The sequence below is a fragment of the Panicum virgatum genome, chromosome 7N (genome assembly GCF_016808335.1).
Source record: "Panicum virgatum strain AP13 chromosome 7N, P.virgatum_v5, whole genome shotgun sequence".
In the NCBI taxonomy this organism is placed as follows: Eukaryota; Viridiplantae; Streptophyta; class Magnoliopsida; order Poales; family Poaceae; genus Panicum; species Panicum virgatum.
The window spans coordinates 47,342,686-47,359,942 of NC_053151.1; the positions used below are offsets into that span (position 1 = coordinate 47,342,686).

Here is a 17,257-nt window from a genome sequence, read left to right on the forward strand (position 1 = left end):
GGCTCCCTCTGCCAGCTTGTTGCATGCGACCACCGTGCTGCTAGCTACCAGTAGTTGCTAGGAATTCAAGTCAACATTATCTCTTTGCAAAGAGGTATTAACAGTCCAGATTAATTCTAAAACATATGTTTTTCCATCAAGCTCACGTATTAACCATGCCCCCCTCTTCTTCAATCGTACAGAACGCATAATCCGTTTGCAAAACTTTTAACAGGTACTAACAATATGACATACTAAAAAATTAGTCAACTGACAACAGTTGGACAGTCATAGAATAACGTATGAATTTCTAGACCCTCTCGACGAATGTGGTGGCTTGTTTTAACACTCCCTTAATAATATAATAGAATTTATACTTTTAATTTTAAATTTAGCTATTCAGCTAATATTAATTTTTATCTAGTGGTAACTTTTAACACTCCTTTAATAATATAATAGATTTATACTTTTAATTTTAAATTTAGCTATTCAGCTAATATTAATTTTTATCTAGTGGTAATGCTACTTTTTAAATTTGATAATTCAGAATTTTCCTATTTAGTAATTGTATTCAACATGGACTCTTTGATTAAGCCCTAATTTCCTTATTTTTTAATTCCGAATTAAACTATTTACTAATAGTATTCAGCATGGACTCTTTGCCATGTCTTAATTTTCCTTAATTTTTTAAATCTGAAATTAGCTATTTATTAATCGTATTTGATATGAACTCTTGAGTTAGTTTGAACCGTTAGATCTTCATAAAATCCAACGGTGCAAATTATTCTCTTTTTTAGATTAATGTGGGAATTTCTAGACCCTCTCGGCGAACGTGGTGGCTTCTTTTAACACTCCTTTAATAATATAATAGATAGATAGATTATAATCATTCTAGATCCAGGGGATTGTGGCCAATCGAACGGCCAGGAGGCGCTGACCCACGTGACGCGGGCCCTCCCTGCCTGCCTCGTTACTCGCTAGCTTACGCGCGCCGAGCAAAAAAACAAACAACGAAGCTGTTCGTGGCGTCAGGTTGATTGGAGGGGCCACCGCACCGCACCGCGCCCGCCGTCCGCCGCTCGCCTCGCCTGCTCCACGACGCCCCGCCCCGACGCGACGCGGCGCCGGCCGCCCGCGCGCGGGCGGGCGGCCGTGCGTTGCGGCCGGCCCCGCAGCCAGCTCACCGCGTCGCTCCCCGACTGCGCGCCGTGGCTGCGGCTGGGGCCGCCGGAGCCAAGCGCCAGGCACCGTTCCGGCGTTCCCCCTTCCTCTCCCTAATCGCGCGCACGGTTAGTTGGCGGATGCTAGTAGGGGACTTGGTGGGTGGTGCTCCTCCCGAGCCCCCAAAAGCCAAATTCCATTCCCCTATGGCATCGGCGTGATGGCATAAAGCTCCCAGCTTTCCCTCCCCACGCCTCTTTTTATCTCGGTGCCCCGTCCCCATCGCCTCCGCGCCGGCCCTGGTCTCCTCCACCCTTTCGCTTCGCCGCCTCCGGGTCCCTGCGCCGGTACTGATCTCCGCTTCTCAGCTCTGTCTCTCTTTCTCTTGCTAGGAAACCTTCTCCCCAGTTTTGATTGTTCTTTGAGGAGAATTGGACTTTCCTTCGGCTGTTGAGGTAGCGGTACTTGTTTCTTCTGTGCTGTGATTATAGGGGTTTCTTCGGGTGGAGTACGTGTAGCAGTCCTTTTAGTTGCCGTACTTGTTTGCTCTGTGCTGTGAAAGGACTTTATGATCGTAGCGAACGAGTTTTAGCCGAAAACATGGCAAATTGAAGCCTTTGCTGTGACTCTTGAGAATTCTTAGTGGAAATTTGATATTCATGTCTTTGTAGAGAAATTGCCCTGTAGTTTGGAAAAAAATCCATGCTATATGCTGTAACTTGCTGCTATACTTATCATCACTTGTCGATTTCTGAGGCATATTTCTGCCAGAGTTTTAGACTAGAAAATTCAAGGATGTCAAGGGTACTGCACGACAATCTTTGCACATATCTGTTTAATGGTTTCTAGATTTTATAATATTATCATGAGCTTACGGAATTTGACTAGAAAAAATAAATCATTATGGTTGGGAAATTGCAAACTTCTTAGCCTACTAGATGACTAAACAACTAGGCAAAGATTGTACTATTTAAAGATTTTCCATTGTTTGGAAAGTTCACGGTTCTTTCCTTCTTCATTGTTTAATTTTACTCTCTTTTAATTGCAAGTTCTGAGAATTTGAGGCTTCATTATCAGTGAACTTCTTGTGGCAATCATTTCAGGACTACTTGTTTCTTCTTTGTTGGAGTTATTGAATGCGCGAAAGTTAAGATGTTGCCTTCATGCCTTGAATGATTGTCTTTGTCTACGGTCGCAGTGAATGGATTTTAGTTGGAAAAGTTAGCATAATTGAAGCTTTCACAATGAAACTTGTGATTCTAATGGCAATTTGGTAGATCATGCCTTTCCGTTTCCTGTAGTCAAGTATGTAGTTGCACGTTTGTTCTAGGTTTACAATTGAACGAAAAATTAATCTTTTATTATTCCTTAGAGTTCCTAAATAATTGTTTTTGCGCCAATGGCAGCGCTTAATGTTTTTGCTCATATACATGCAATAATTTCATGTTAAGCAAACATTATGTTGACCATAAGTCCATGAGATAGCTTACCCACAGATGTTTTTAGATTCTTTAGTAATCATATGCTTCTGAATATTTACCAGTGATTTTTCATGTCACTTAACGTAAAATCAACTTATCTGAAAATTTTTTATGCATGCTTGTTGTAACTATTTTCATTAAATTTTGGCATGTTCTTCAGTCTGTTTGAATCCATTTATAGTTTTATACCAGGTTCTTGTGGTACCCCTTTGCTTGTTTGCATGCAAGTTGCATGCAGATTTCAGATACCATTGAATTGCTTGATATTTCCACCTTTTAGTTTCTTCTCTCACATTGTTCGCATCAACTTCAAACAGTAGTCTTGTTATGATTCAATCTTGTTTGTTAAATTCCATTTATGACCTTAACTTTCTTCACCTGCAGGTCTTGGAGGAACATTGTATGAAGTCCGTTTGTGGTTCTGGACGCATAAGATAGGGTGCATATGATTTGTCCATAGTCCTGCAACCTCATTCTTTGCCATTTGGGATCAGTAGGCTTCATGCTCATGGACAGAGCTGATACATCAGGTTTTGTCAGTGGTGGTATACATTACATGAACATCCATGTGTATTTTCATTTCGTGTATACTATGTGCTTTCTCAGTGGTGAAGTTGTAAAGCTGGGATCCTGAGTTCTGTTGGTTGGATTAAAGCATCTGGTCTCTAAACAGCACTTAGATATTATTCTATCATAATACTACCTTATTCATATTAAGCAGGATGGACCTCAATATGACAAATCTTTGGTTTCATGGGAAAGAACATATAGCTGCTGCTTCATTCTCCCAGGCTCAACCGGCTGCAATAAATTGTAGGAATGAAGAACTAGCTGCTTCAGCTGTGAACTTGGGTTGCATAGGGAGCTCAGAAATAGCACAGAACTCTAGAAAATCATTTCAGCACGGAGATCAAAGCTTGGCTGTTCCTGATGATGGCTGCAGACTGGTCCTTGGACTTGGGCCAACGCCAAATCTATATTCTGCTGATAGTCACTCATTTGGTGGAAAGAAAGCTTATGAATCTGCTACTTTGCTCACTCAACATTGTGCCACAACCAATCCTGGTTCAATGTTGGATCTTTCAAGATGCTGCTCAAGAAATTTACAACCTGCAACAGCGAGTAGCAGCAAGAATAATTCACATGCAAGAAAAACTGGTATCGTCTTCCCAATTATTGATGAGGGATCAACATCAGCCAAAAGGAAACCAGGTGGTTATATGCTACCACTTCTCTTTGCACCAAGATCAGATGATCTTTGTCTTAATGGAACATCTCCAGATGCTGATATCCAACACCACGATGGAATTGAATGTGATACTGAAAGTGATCATGATATATCTCTTAATCATCATGAGGTTCAGCCTAGCCCTGATTTGTCCATGACAACTGATTGTTCTTTTGCTACAACTTCCGATATGGTAGTTGGTACAACTAGTGGGGAGCAGAGAAGTCATCAGCGCCATCCAAAGAAGTGCAGGTTCAATGGGTGCTCAAAAGGTGCCAGAGGTGCATCAGGACTATGTATTTCACATGGTGGTGGCCAGAGGTGCCAAAAGCCAGGTTGCAACAAAGGTGCTGAGAGCCGCACAGCGTATTGCAAAGCTCACGGAGGAGGGAAACGGTGTCAAGAGTTAGGCTGCACCAAAAGTGCCGAGGGTAAAACAGAGTTCTGTATTGCTCATGGTGGTGGGCGCCGGTGTGGGATTGAGGGATGCACAAGAGCAGCACGAGGGAGATCAGGTTTCTGCATAAAGCATGGTGGAGGGAAGAGGTGCAGGATTGAGGGCTGCACTCGTAGTGCGGAAGGATACCCTGGGCTGTGTATCTCACATGGAGGTGGTCGCAGGTGCCAGTACCCAAACTGCGCTAAGGGGGCGCAAGGAAGCACCATCTACTGCAAGTCCCATGGTGGAGGCAAGAGGTGCATGTTTGAAGGCTGTACCAGAGGTGCTGAGGGCAGCACGCCCTTCTGCAAAGGGCATGGTGGCGGGAAGAGGTGCCTCTTTGAGGGAGGTGGGGTGTGCCCAAAGAGTGTTCATGGCGGGACTAGCTTCTGTGTTGCCCATGGAGGGGGGAAACGCTGCAATGTTCCTGGGTGCACCAAGAGCGCCCGTGGTCGTTCTGATTGCTGTGTGAAGCACGGTGGTGGCAAGCGCTGCAAGTTCGATGGGTGCAACAAGAGCGCGCAGGGGAGCACAGACTTCTGCAAGGCCCATGGCGGGGGCAAGCGATGCGCTTGGAACAGTGGCTGCGACAAGTTCGCCAGGGGAAGGAGTGGTCTGTGTGCTGCCCATGCGACACTGATGGCTTCCAAGTTAGAGCATGATCCTGGGCAGGGTCCAAGCATGGCCGGGCCTGGCCTCTTCAGTGGCATTGTCTCTGGTTCGTCAGCAGCTGGTAGCAGCATGGACCATGCCATCTCGTCCTCCGGTCACGCCACTTGGTCGGACTGCGTCGACTCGTCGGGAGATTTGCAGAGCGGCGGCAGGCTCCTGATACCGCATCAGGTGCTGGTACCTGGCTCATTGAAGGCCGCCTCTTCGTGCGGCCTGGCCGGCAACAGCCGGGAAGATGGAGGGAACCGGAGCCAGAGCTTCGGGCTCGTCGTGCCTGAGGGAAGGGTGCACGGTGGAGGCCTGATGTCCATGCTCGGAGTTGGAGGCAACCTGGGGAGCAATCCTGATGGTTCGAAAGCCTACAATACTGAGCATGCCACGTAGTGAGCACAACGCAAAGTACTGAGGCTATTTTGCGTGCCTCTCTGTTAAAATTCTTGCATGTAACATGTGCATGGTTTTGATTTGGCCATTGCTTTTTTCCTGTCAAGCTTAAGTAGAACTGGATAATTATGTTAAGTGCCAATTGGCCCTCTGTGTAACACATACTTTCTGGATAATTAGTATTTAGCCCTTGTGTATAGCAGTATAGGTGTATAGAGCAGCTTCATTGCCTGAAGCTGGGTTCAGAAGCTGCCTTTTCATTCCGTTACAACTACAAGCAGAGTATATGATTGAAAGGCAAAACACCCTTGAAGTTGAAGTTCTGTTTAATCAGGAATGAAAGCTGCTGAACTGTGACGGCCCGGGGTTCAGAAAGTATATGGAAGCTTGTAACGTTGTCTCTCTGAATTTTTTTGCAACCCTTTGGCCTGGCCGTTGGTTGAGCTCACTTAACTGAAAAGACATTCTAGGCTTCTAGCGTTCGCACATCCGTTCCTGTAAAACCTGCGAAACTGCGATGAACCGTGATCGCGCACAGAAGATCCCACGCCATCCTCTCTCCTTGATTACTGATCCTCGCGAATCAGCGCGCACTACCGTTGGATGGCCTGCAGCGCACCATGGACGGCGGATCTTTCTCCGCAGATAGAGTCCGTGCCAAACAGACGCCGGGCCCCACAGACCAATTCCGTCGGTGGGCCCGCCTGTCAGAACTCAGGGCATCGGCGACGGCGACGGCGACGCAGCATTTCACTAAACCCCTCCCCGTCCTCCCTCCCCCTTCCCCACCCACGCTCCGCTCGGGACTCGGGAGCATCGACCCCATCGCGCGACGGAGTCGTGGTCCCGGCGTGCTAGGGTTCGGCTCCGGCGAGGCCGCCGCGCGCGCCTCCAGGGTCGGGTGCGCGTCCGGCCTCCGAAGCTCCCTTTCCCGACGCCGGGCGCCGGATCCTCGACCCGCCACTCTCCAGTCCTCTAGACTCTAGTGCAGGGGACATCCATTCAGGTACGTGGATCGATACTCTGCGTTTGTTGGCAGGTCATACCAGATTTGTTTGGATGGAGTCCCCTGTTCTAAGCGTTGGTTTTGGTTTTTGTTTAGTTGGGGATTAGTTTGCTGCGTGGTGCGAGGTTAATCCACCGCATTCGTTAGTGATTCAACTGGGTTTGTCTTTTCAGCGCGCAATACTGACACTAGTTTTCACCGCGGAGCTTCTCGCTACCCAAGGAGCGGATGCAGCTTATTTTCTGGGGCTGTATGTTAGGGTAGATTTCTCTGATTTGTGCTATCGCTTGCTCCTTATGTTTTGTGCAAACTGTAAGCCGTATAATGATGTTGCACCATGCTGAGGTTGAGGCACACAACTTTGTGGGAAGATCCTGCAGGCATGCAACCGCTCATGCCACAAGTGCCTCGTGAGCGTGTTTTCCATAAATCATTAATGTTTTCGGTTTCTGAATTTCAACAGTGCACTCTATATGGCATGCTTTCTGTTGAAATGGTTAATTTCGAATTGACTGATTTGGTGAGTTTGTTATACTTGATAGGGTATAAGCTGCCAGTGTTTGTGCAATGGAAGAGCCACAGAAGGACAGTGGGCAATCACCAAACTGCTCTGTTTCTGAGCCAGAACTTATGGTAATAGATGATGATGGAGCGGAGAAGTTCAATAACATGGATGAGGGAAGCAATGATTCTCCTATACATGTTGATGAAGGACAGACCTCTATGGATGTGGATGTGAAGGGAAAAACATCTCTTGATGATGAATCCTGTATTGATGATATTAATGGAAAGTCTTCTTCCGAGCCATGCTCAAATGTTCCAATCGACATGAGTGTAGAAAGCCTAGAGAAGTTTTGCAAAGAAGCATCAAGGTCTTTCTTTGATGAAATTGGTCTGATTAGCCATCAGATAAATTCCTACAATGAGTTTGTCTCGCATGGGCTCCAGGAGCTTTTTGATTCACTAGGCGAAGTAATTGTTGATCCTGGTTATGATCCTTCAAAGAAAGTGTCAGGTGGCTGGAAGCACGCCATCATCAAGTTTGGGAGAGTGAAGCTTGAAAAGCCTGTATTCTTGTCTGGCAAAGATGAAGTTGATATTGATTTGAAACCGAGGCATGCCCGCCTCCAGAATATGACATATGCTTCCAAAATTAAAGTAGAAGTGACGATTCAGGTCCAAAATATTCACTCTTTGTATATTTTAATTATTTGTTCTTTCTGCCGTAATTTCCCCTAAAATGTGCCACAAATTCATACAAGCTATAGAATCCATGACGAGGAAAATGAACAAATTATAAAATGCTTCAGTATGGATGTCATGATCAGAATAATACATTGCAGGCAACAAGAAGTTATGTCCAGTTCTCATAAGCAAACTTATAAACCGATGCCTTGGCTTTTGTTTTTCTATTGAGCAATATTGACTCACCTGCATTTGATTGGCGTATTCCCCTGGTACCCTAATGGCCTAATCAATGTATTGAATTAGTCTGTGATTGAACATCATATAGAGCAGCCTAGTACTGGATGCATGATTGGTGTTTTCAGAACACCATTAGTTCTTTATTTTCTGCACACTGGATTGCAATTGAAAAATTAGGCCTTCAAATTTACTTATTCACTGTGCTCAATGAAGCTAGAGACATGAATTCATGCACTGATTTTGGTATCGCACGCACAGTTACTCAGATTTTCTTAGGTGTTACAGTGACATGATTATTTGATCTGGTTTTAATTGTATCAGGTTTATTCTTTAGAGAAAAGTGACAAGTCTAAAACAGGGAATGATGGTTTTGTTCAAAAAAGGGACTTTATGAATGAAACTCATTGGATATTTATTGGCCGCCTTCCGGTTATGGTGAAATCAGATTTGTGCTTGCTGCATAGTCACAAGGAAAGTGACTGCCTGTTCGATGCAGGCGGATACTTTTTGGTTAAGGGAATGGAGAAGGTAAATTCTGATCTCTGTTTGTCTTTTCATTTTTTGTTAACGCATGAGAACCAGTCAATAGCTGGGTTGGCAGGCAATGTGAGTACCTCCCAGAGTGTTTGGTACTCCCCACCAGGTGTTCATCTTCTCCCTTTGTCTTAGATTTTTTTGGGTTTATTATTATTATTATTATTATTATTATTATTATTATTATTATTATTATTATTATTATTATTATTTTGGTGGGTGGGGGGGGGGATGTATTATGCAAGATGATTGAATCATCACATGTTTCAAGTGTCCCATTTGTTGTCTGAGATGAGACTATAGGGCAACCTTTCTTAGAACCGAGTCAGAAAAATCTTATGTGCATTACTGGCAGTTCTTAAGGTGGAAAAGAGGTCCACATGTATTCTTCAAAAGCACTAGTAATATAATGACTATATTTGCAATTTCATGAATTGTAGTTATATAAACATGGGGTGCTATCAAAGGAATTATCTTTGGCACAACAGGCACATGAGTTGGTCTCATACTAATCTCATATGCTGCCTTCTTGTGTTTAATCTATACTAGCAAATATGCCCGTGCATTGCAACTGCAAAAAGAATCCTTGCACCCCTCCCTGCACCATCATGCATGCCCCCCTCCCCCCGCCCCGGTCCCCACCTGCCTTCCCAAGGATCTGGCGGCTTCTCTTTCCTTCCGCTTCCCCTCCACACAAGGCAACACCCCATGTCGCCGAGCCTCTGCCTCCTCCGGAGGCAACGGTCACTATGCTAGGATCGCCTCTTCCACGAGCTCGCCGTGCCAAAAAAAAGAGCGGTGTGAGCTTACCATGTTTTATGCAGGTCTCGATGGTACAAAGTCTCCATGTGGAACTAAATTATCGTCCATATGATACAGATTGATTTCACATCTTTGAGTATGGCCTTTTCACATGCGTCATTGCTGGACGAACAAAGAAGGCCATGGACATTGCTAGTAGTAGAAGAGGAATAGATCATGGAAGGATCGAATTTTGAATCGAACAATAAGTCAAATAGTAGCTAGGGATTGCCAATACAAAAGCAAAGAGTAAAAGATTAAGCTATAGCTCGATTGATAATCATTTCACCAACCATTTGAGATTGAATTTTTGCTTTTGGTATTTAAATTGCCAACACAAGCAAAGTTTGTATGGGCCTGGCCCATTTTGGCCCTTTCTTAGACTTGTCCAGCTGTACTACGCACTCCACATGCATGCGGGGTAGAATATGGACTGCACGACCGTGTATGCACTACACATAACCTGCTGCATGCCGTATGCGCAGAAAGTGGCCAGGTGGGACCTAGCTGGTATCCACACAAGGAGGCAAGGCGGACGGGATTGATGCACATGCAGCATGGACGCACGGGCCCAGACTGACCGACACAGGTGCTCAGTCGGAAATGGTTTGACGGACCAAAAATCAGGGCAGAATCATTGCCTGCTTTACAAATAGTAGAGATGTTCTAATCGTGCGTCAACATATTAATAGGCGTACCATGGAGATTCTAATAGCTTATGGAAATTTTAATGAGGATTATTTATAGGAATAATGAGGTTTTCTGATGACGTACTCTGACATCATTTCATGATTATAGAACTGAAGAGCTGATTATTTGCTAAGTTCATCTGGAGTTTCCTTTTGGGATGTGACTCTGTCAGAGCAACAGCTCTTTACTGCAAAGAAAACATTGTCCCCTATATAGCATATTTCTTCTATATAACTTTGCTTCCATTTTGTGAAATATCCAGGTATTCATTGCTCAAGAGCAAAGATGCCTGAGCAGGCTTTGGATTGTTGATCGACCTTGCTGGACTGTCTCTTTTATGTCTGAAATGAAGCGAAGGCGCATATATATTAAACTAGTGGAATCTACAAAGAGCGAAGATTTCAGTGGGAGCAAAATCATTTCAATGTCCTTTCTGTATGCGACAATGCCAATTTGGTTGATGTTTTTTGCACTAGGAATATCATCAGACAAGGAAGCTTTTGATGTGATAGATATGCAAGAATGTGATGCTTCTGTTGTCAACACAATATCTGCAACTATCAAAGAATCTGATGAACTGTGTGAAGGTTTTCGTAAATCAGATAAAGCACGTCAATATGTTGACGAGTTGGTAAAAAAATCAAGATTTCCTCCAGCAGAGTCCTTTGATGACTATGTTAATAAGTTTCTCTTTCCTGATATTAGTGGATTTAGGAACAAAGCACTTTTCTTAGGTTACATGGTGAAATGCCTGCTAATGGCTTTTATTGGAAAGCGCAAATGTGACAATAAGGATGATTTCCGGAATAAGAGGTTGGACCTGGCTGGTGAATTGCTTGGAAGGGAACTTCGGTCACATATTAGGCATGCAGAGAGGCGCATGGTTAAGGCTATTCAGAGAGATTTGAATGGTGACCGCGAGTTACAAGATCTTGAACGTTATATTGATGCATCGATTGTCACTAATGGTCTAACTCGTGCCTTTTCCACTGGTTCTTGGTGCCATCCCTACAAAAGAACTGAACGGTGCTCAGGAATTGTTGCGACTCTAAGGAGAACAAATCCTCTTCAAATGATGTCTGATTTGAGGAAAACCCGTCAGCGGGTTGCTTATGCTGGGAAAGCTGGTGATGCTAGATATCCGTAAGTAACATTATTTTCATGAACCAAGTGGTGCATTTTCTATCTTATGATTTTGTATATCTTAGTGTAAATTGACTTGAAACTGAAAACCCTTACATACAGGAATCCATCCTACTGGGGAAAGCTGTGTTTTATGTCCACTCCTGATGGTGAAAACTGTGGACTTGTGAAAAATCTAGCTGTTACTGCTATTGTTAGCTCTAGGGTGGTGCAGCCTTTGATTGAGGGCTTCATTTCTTGTGGAATGAGTAAGCTGAATGAAATTCCTACTGAGAACATTCAAAGAATGGATAAGATCTTTCTGAATGGCAACTGGGTAGGATCTTGTACTGATTCAGCTTCATTTGTATTGCGATTAAGGTGCATGAGACGTAGCAGTCTGATCGATCCACAGGTTTGCTCTCTTTCCCATGGTTAGATGGCTAGAGACTTTCTGACTTTACTAAGTTGCTTGGGTTGCTGGTTCCATGTCTGTATAACGTTTTGTTTCTTAAGAGTTTCTATTTCCTAGTGACTTGTCATAGCTTTTTGTACAAAGGCCAATCTTCATGCATCAATATAACTTATACAACCTGCTTGTTTGACAATGGTTTACCTTAGATCACTTCTTGGCTTCTTATTTAAACTTTGCAATCTGTTGAGAATCTTGATGCTGTCTTATATATGTTATCTATTTCCTGAGAATAAGTGTTTTTTTTTCACATTTTGGTCAACGAAATAAATAGGTTAAAAATCTTTTCGGGTGAAGTGATCAAGTTGTTATCTTGGTATGTTTATTACCAATTTCCCGAATTGTTTTTGTGTTGCCTTTTCTGTTCCAATTAACTGTGAGCATTTCTTGTCTGCCTTGAATGTTGTGTAATTTTAGATTGCATCCTTTTGTCAGTGCACAAATGTGATTTGTTGCTTTAATTTTTTAAACCTCAATTCTATTGTAACTTGTAAGACAATTTGACACCAAGATGTTCCTTATAATGTTTCCTATGTTTCCTGTTCGATCTAATTAGGTTGAAATCAAAAGGGACAAGCACCACAAGGAAGTTCGTGTGTTTTCTGACGCAGGGCGACTCCTCAGACCCCTTCTTGTTGTTGAAAATCTCAATAAAATCAGAAAACCAAAGGGCCGCCAATACTCTTTCCAGGAATTAATGCAACAAGAAATAATTGAGTTCATTGGTGTTGAGGAGGAGGAGGATATACAATGTGCCTGGGGAATCAGACATTTGTTTGGGAGTGAAGGAGAGATATCTAGTTATACTCACTGTGAGCTGGATCCTTCTTTTCTGCTGGGACTAAGTTGCGGTATCATTCCTTTTGCAAACCACAATTTTGCTCGGAGGGTACTATACCAATCTGAAAAACACTCACAGCAAGCTATTGGGTACTCCACGACAAACCCACACATCAGAGTTGATACTCTTTCTCATCAACTATATTATCCTCAGAGGCCTCTTTTCAAAACAGTTATAGCTGACTGTCTTGGCAGATCAGATTATACTATTGGAAGAAAAGATGACTTTTCTAGACCAGAATATTTCAACGGTCAAAATGCGATTGTTGCAGTCAATGTTCATCAGGGATTTAACCAAGAGGATTCCCTGGTTATGAATAGAGCTTCTCTTGAACGTGGTATGTTTCGGACTGAGCACCTCAGGAGCTATAAGGCAGATGTTGAAAACAAAGATGGAACCAAAAGACTGAAGAAGGAAAAGATAGACTTTGGAAAAATGGAAAGCAAAAGAGGGTGTGTCGACAATCTTGATGATGATGGCTTACCTTACATTGGTGCAAGTCTTCAGACCAATGACATTATTATTGGTAAAGTTACGGAATCTGGAGAAGACCACAGTATTAAGCTGAAGCATACTGAAAAGGGAATGGTTCAGAAAGTATTGCTTTCAGCAAATGATGAAGGGAAGAATTTTGCTGTTGTTACTTTAAGACAGGTAAAATGTTGATTTTCTTAGCAGAGAACTATTTATCCTGTAGCACATTCCTTGAATTTCGACTTAGCTGGTATACTAACCTTACTTATTAGACAGAATAATGCTGCATTTTTCTCTTGATCTCTCTGTGTTTCTTGGATTGATAGAAACCATCTGCATTGACAATGATTCTTAGTTGAGCTTTTTGCCCTTTCCTTGTCTAAAAATATACTATACTTAATGAACCAATCACTTCTTGCTCCTGACTGTTGGCTTTATTGACATTTCCTTTTTTTAAAAAATCATGTAATTTATCTGCATGTATATTCTTGTCATGCAACTAAGAGGAAATAATGGAAGCAAGACAAGCATTAATGTGCACTCATGGATACCCCAGAGAGATCATGGAACTATTAAAGGGATTATATCATCATCCTTTTATGCTTAAAGTAAATCTTGCTAAAATTATTATCCTTTTGTGGGGTTCAACTGTTTATTTGATTCCTTCCATTCCCATGTTAACATTTTTAAATTGTGCCTTTGTAGAATTGGAAGGTGCCTTTATTTTTTTTTTCTAATTTTTAATTTGCCATCTCTTTTAATTTTGGGAGGTGGATGGCCCCAGAATTAGATAGGCTGCTTGGCCGATTGGTCCAGCAGCTCAACTATCCTTTTTTTCATTACTCTTTAGATTCCTTCTACACTTGTAATGCAATGTTGTGCTAGCATATTCTTCGCTGTCCTTTTTGGTATACCTTCACATTCACACATCATATGTTAGTTTTTGTTGGCCATATATAAAGTTTTCGGCTGATCTGATTTCAGGTTCGAACACCGTGCCTTGGAGATAAGTTTTCTAGCATGCATGGGCAGAAAGGCGTTGTTGGCTTTCTAGAATCTCAGGAAAACTTCCCATTTACTCTCCAAGGAATAGTCCCTGATATTGTGATAAATCCGCATGCCTTCCCAACACGTCAAACTCCTGGCCAATTGCTTGAAGCTGCTTTGGGGAAGGGAATTGCCCTCGGAGGTACAATGAGATATGCTACACCATTCACCACAGCATCAGTTGATGTTATCGCAGAGCAGTTGCACAAGTAAGTGTTTCTTTTTCTAATGGATGAATAGGTGCTTTCCTTAATTCAGTCACCAGACTATGCACTCTAAACAAATAGATGAAATGATTTGAAACGGATGAGCATTTTAGTGAGCATCTTTTAGTTGAACTCTGTAATTGGTATAAGTTTGTTACATCTGATAAGGATCTTGTGCATCATTAGTGCACCCTATGCTCTGTTATCTAGTACGTTACTACTTAGTAGTGCAGAAGAAAAAGAAAGCAAGGGAAAGAAAAGACACATGCACAGAATCACCTGCATAGATCAGGTGGCTAACCTCATATTTTATATATTGGTAAAATTGGCTAAACATTCACTGCATTGTTCAACTCGCTCAAGGTTTACAATTGTTATTTCATACGACATTTCATATGTACATACCTTTTTGTAGTTTTTTTTCTCCAGATTGTGGGAGTGTGCAGCTGTCCTTTTGTTTATCTTATATTACGCATCAGTTGATGATTGTCATTTTCTTAACCGACACATACATAGCAGTGCTACTAGAAGATATCGAGCTCTGAGTGTACCCATACATTGACTTGTTGGTATCAGTGAGCATCTTACTTTAGATGATCAAGCATATTTTGCAGGGATAGATTTTAGGTGTAGACTTGTTTAGTTAATTTCCAAAGTTTATATATCTCATTGCATTGCAGGTTTGGATTTTCAAAATGGGGAGCCGAGAGCGTTATAAATGGCCGAACTGGTGAAAGGATGCAGTCCTTGGTTTTCATGGGCCCTACATTTTACCAAAGGCTGATTCACATGTCCGAAGATAAGGTGAAATTCCGCAACACTGGACCAGTGCACCCCCTCACAAGGCAGCCTGTCGCTGACAGGAAAAGGTTTGGTGGAGTTAAGTTTGGAGAAATGGAGCGTGATTGCCTCCTCGCCCATGGAGCTGCTGCCAACCTGCATGAGCGGCTGTTCATGCTTAGTGATTTCTCTCAGTTGCACATCTGCCAGACATGCGAGCGGGTGGCTAATGTTATCATGAGGTGTGTCCCAGGAGGGAAAAAGATCAGGGGGCCGTACTGTGGCTTCTGCAAGTCTTCTGAGAACATAGTGAGGATCAATGTGCCCTATGGTGCAAAGCTTCTCTACCAGGAACTCTTTAGCATGGGGATCTGCCTCAAGTTCGAGACAGAAGTCTGCTAGAAGCTTAGAACTCCTAAACCTATTTGCTATCCAGTCATGTACATAAACCTGTGTGATGCTGGCATAGCAAGGATGGGCGAACCGATAGAGTGAATTGCACTGGCAGTGGCAGCAGGATATTTCCAGTGCGTAGGGGCGTCTGTCTCAAGTTTCGGAAGAAACCCTGTTGAAACTAAACCTTGTAGCCTTTATTACTCTGCTCATCTGGTAAACTATGCCCAACTGAAAGAACTCTCGTGTCCTGTTTCCTGACTGAATTTCTCTGTTGCGTGCCTTCTATTTTGGAGATTTTATTTATTATTATGTTGGTGCTCCGTGGGGATTTGGAAATGTTGCCATTGCGGCCTGGTGCAGACTACCAAGGTAATGGGTGCGATGGTTCGTAGGTTTGCAGCATTATTCATGACGAGGATTACTGAAGTTTAAGAAGCAAAGGGTATGCTTGCCTTGAGAATCGTAGGTGCTAATAGGCTTGACGTTTGAGTCAACAGACTCCAGTCTGCAAATTGAGCGAGTTGAAATTGTCCATAGACTCTGAGAGAAACTGCGCATGTTACTGCAGTCTGCATTGGAATCCTTGATCTGGGAGCTGTGTTGTTTGGATTGATGGAATAATTACTAGTTCGAGTTCATCTTCATCCTAAGGGTTTGGAGCAGAAAAATACAGAAAATGTGCTGCTGTATTTTTCTAGCAATCTAAATGATGACTTCTGCTGCTGCTTGTAAATACATACTCGTCACCATTCAACCTAAAACTAGGATGGAAGCTTCCTCTCTCTTCTCCCCCCCCCCCCCCTTCCCTAAAGGAAAACGAGCCTCATCTTCCCTTATCATCTATCATCATCAAGAAAAAGCTGCATGATGGAAGGTACACTGTACACGTTTGCATTTCTGCAGGCGATCCATCACAATTCACAAGCATACACGCACACAAGAAACTGGGATACAATAAATAAGTAAATAAATAAATATCTCATGAGATAACTCAGCTTGGATCGATCGTTACTCATCAACGATTTATTTGCACAATTGCATTGATACAAACCAAGGCACAGAACGCATGAGGATGATCAGAGACGAATCCGCCCCCCCCCCCCCCCTCCATGAACTTGGATGAGAGATAAACCAGCACGGAAACCAGATCCTCTCTACCTGAGGGAACGAGCAGGGGACCAAGAAGTGAATGGGGGAACTCCATGCGAGGCCTCTCCTCCCACAGGCTACAGCTTGAGGAAGAAGAACAGTGTTCGATGCATCTTTGCCTAGCTTTTACGAGTGATGCTCCTCGATCCAAAGGTACTTATACTGCAAACTCCCCGCTCTCCATCGCCCCCAAAGTCTTCCTCATAGCTGCCGGAACAATTTGGACTTGGTTTGGACCTGGCTTTGAAACATGTCTTGCAGTGACGGTCACAGGGGAGATCACATGCATTGAACCTGGACGCCCCTTCTTTAGCTTTTGCGTTTGGGCATATGGTTTTTGGCCTTTTGGGATTTGGGAATACGAGTCATTGATTCTCTGGTGTCGTCCCGTCCCAGCTTTTTTCCTGCCTTTATGCTGCCATGCCCATTCAGTAGCGCACAATGACACAACTAGCCCACTGGGCTTGCATGGGACAGATTTAATACTAGAAAAAAGAAAAAAAAACTCGACCTGTCGGGAAGATCTCCCGGAGGTACTGTGATGTGATTAAGGTAGAAGATAATCTCCATTACAGTTTGATAATACCTCTAAACTCCAGCTTTTGCTGGTAAGGAGATTTTTTTACAACAACTATGTAAATTCGCTCCAACTAGGATTCGAACCCTGACCTGTTGGGTGTTTACTCAGTTGCTCACAGCTAGGCTATACTAGGAAATTCCCGATTAGGTAATATGTTTTGTTTATTGCATGATCGCTGTCATCATCTGTTTAATATTGCTGAACCTGGAAGTCCCACCGACAACCACCATGCAGGACAACAGGGAATACTTCGTGCATCATGCCAATATGCTGCAACTATATTATTTGATATCCTCAATTAAAAATTCACACCAGCCTGATCATGTTCGTCAAGACATCAATAATAGATGCACAAATAGGTTTTGTTTCATAAAGTTTAGCTTTATTTGT

At 43.0% G+C, this 17,257-nt stretch overlaps 2 protein-coding genes across 3 annotated transcripts; both read left to right on the forward strand.

Moving 5' to 3' along the window:
* The first annotated feature begins 989 nt into the window (after positions 1-989).
* Positions 990-5,674, forward strand: LOC120684066 (loricrin-like). 2 transcript variants are annotated; one of them, XM_039966169.1, is made up of 2 exons: positions 990-1,487; positions 3,006-5,674. In XM_039966169.1, the coding sequence occupies exon 2, from the start codon at positions 3,344-3,346 to the stop codon at positions 5,342-5,344; it is 2,001 nt and encodes a 666-aa protein (XP_039822103.1). In that variant the 5' UTR covers positions 990-1,487; positions 3,006-3,343; the 3' UTR covers positions 5,345-5,674. The 2 variants fall into 2 exon arrangements, with proteins under 2 accessions (XP_039822103.1, XP_039822104.1); XM_039966170.1 differs by lacking the exon at positions 990-1,487 and adding an exon at positions 1,536-1,595.
* A 387-nt stretch (positions 5,675-6,061) lies between these two features.
* LOC120684065 (DNA-directed RNA polymerases IV and V subunit 2-like) lies at positions 6,062-15,423 on the forward strand. The gene is made up of 8 exons (XM_039966168.1): positions 6,062-6,350; positions 6,893-7,526; positions 8,097-8,303; positions 10,063-10,943; positions 11,046-11,337; positions 11,951-12,889; positions 13,694-13,965; positions 14,643-15,423. The coding sequence occupies exons 2-8, from the start codon at positions 6,918-6,920 to the stop codon at positions 15,142-15,144; spliced, it is 3,702 nt and encodes a 1,233-aa protein (XP_039822102.1). The 5' UTR covers positions 6,062-6,350; positions 6,893-6,917; the 3' UTR covers positions 15,145-15,423.
* Positions 15,424-17,257: the final 1,834 nt, after the last annotated feature.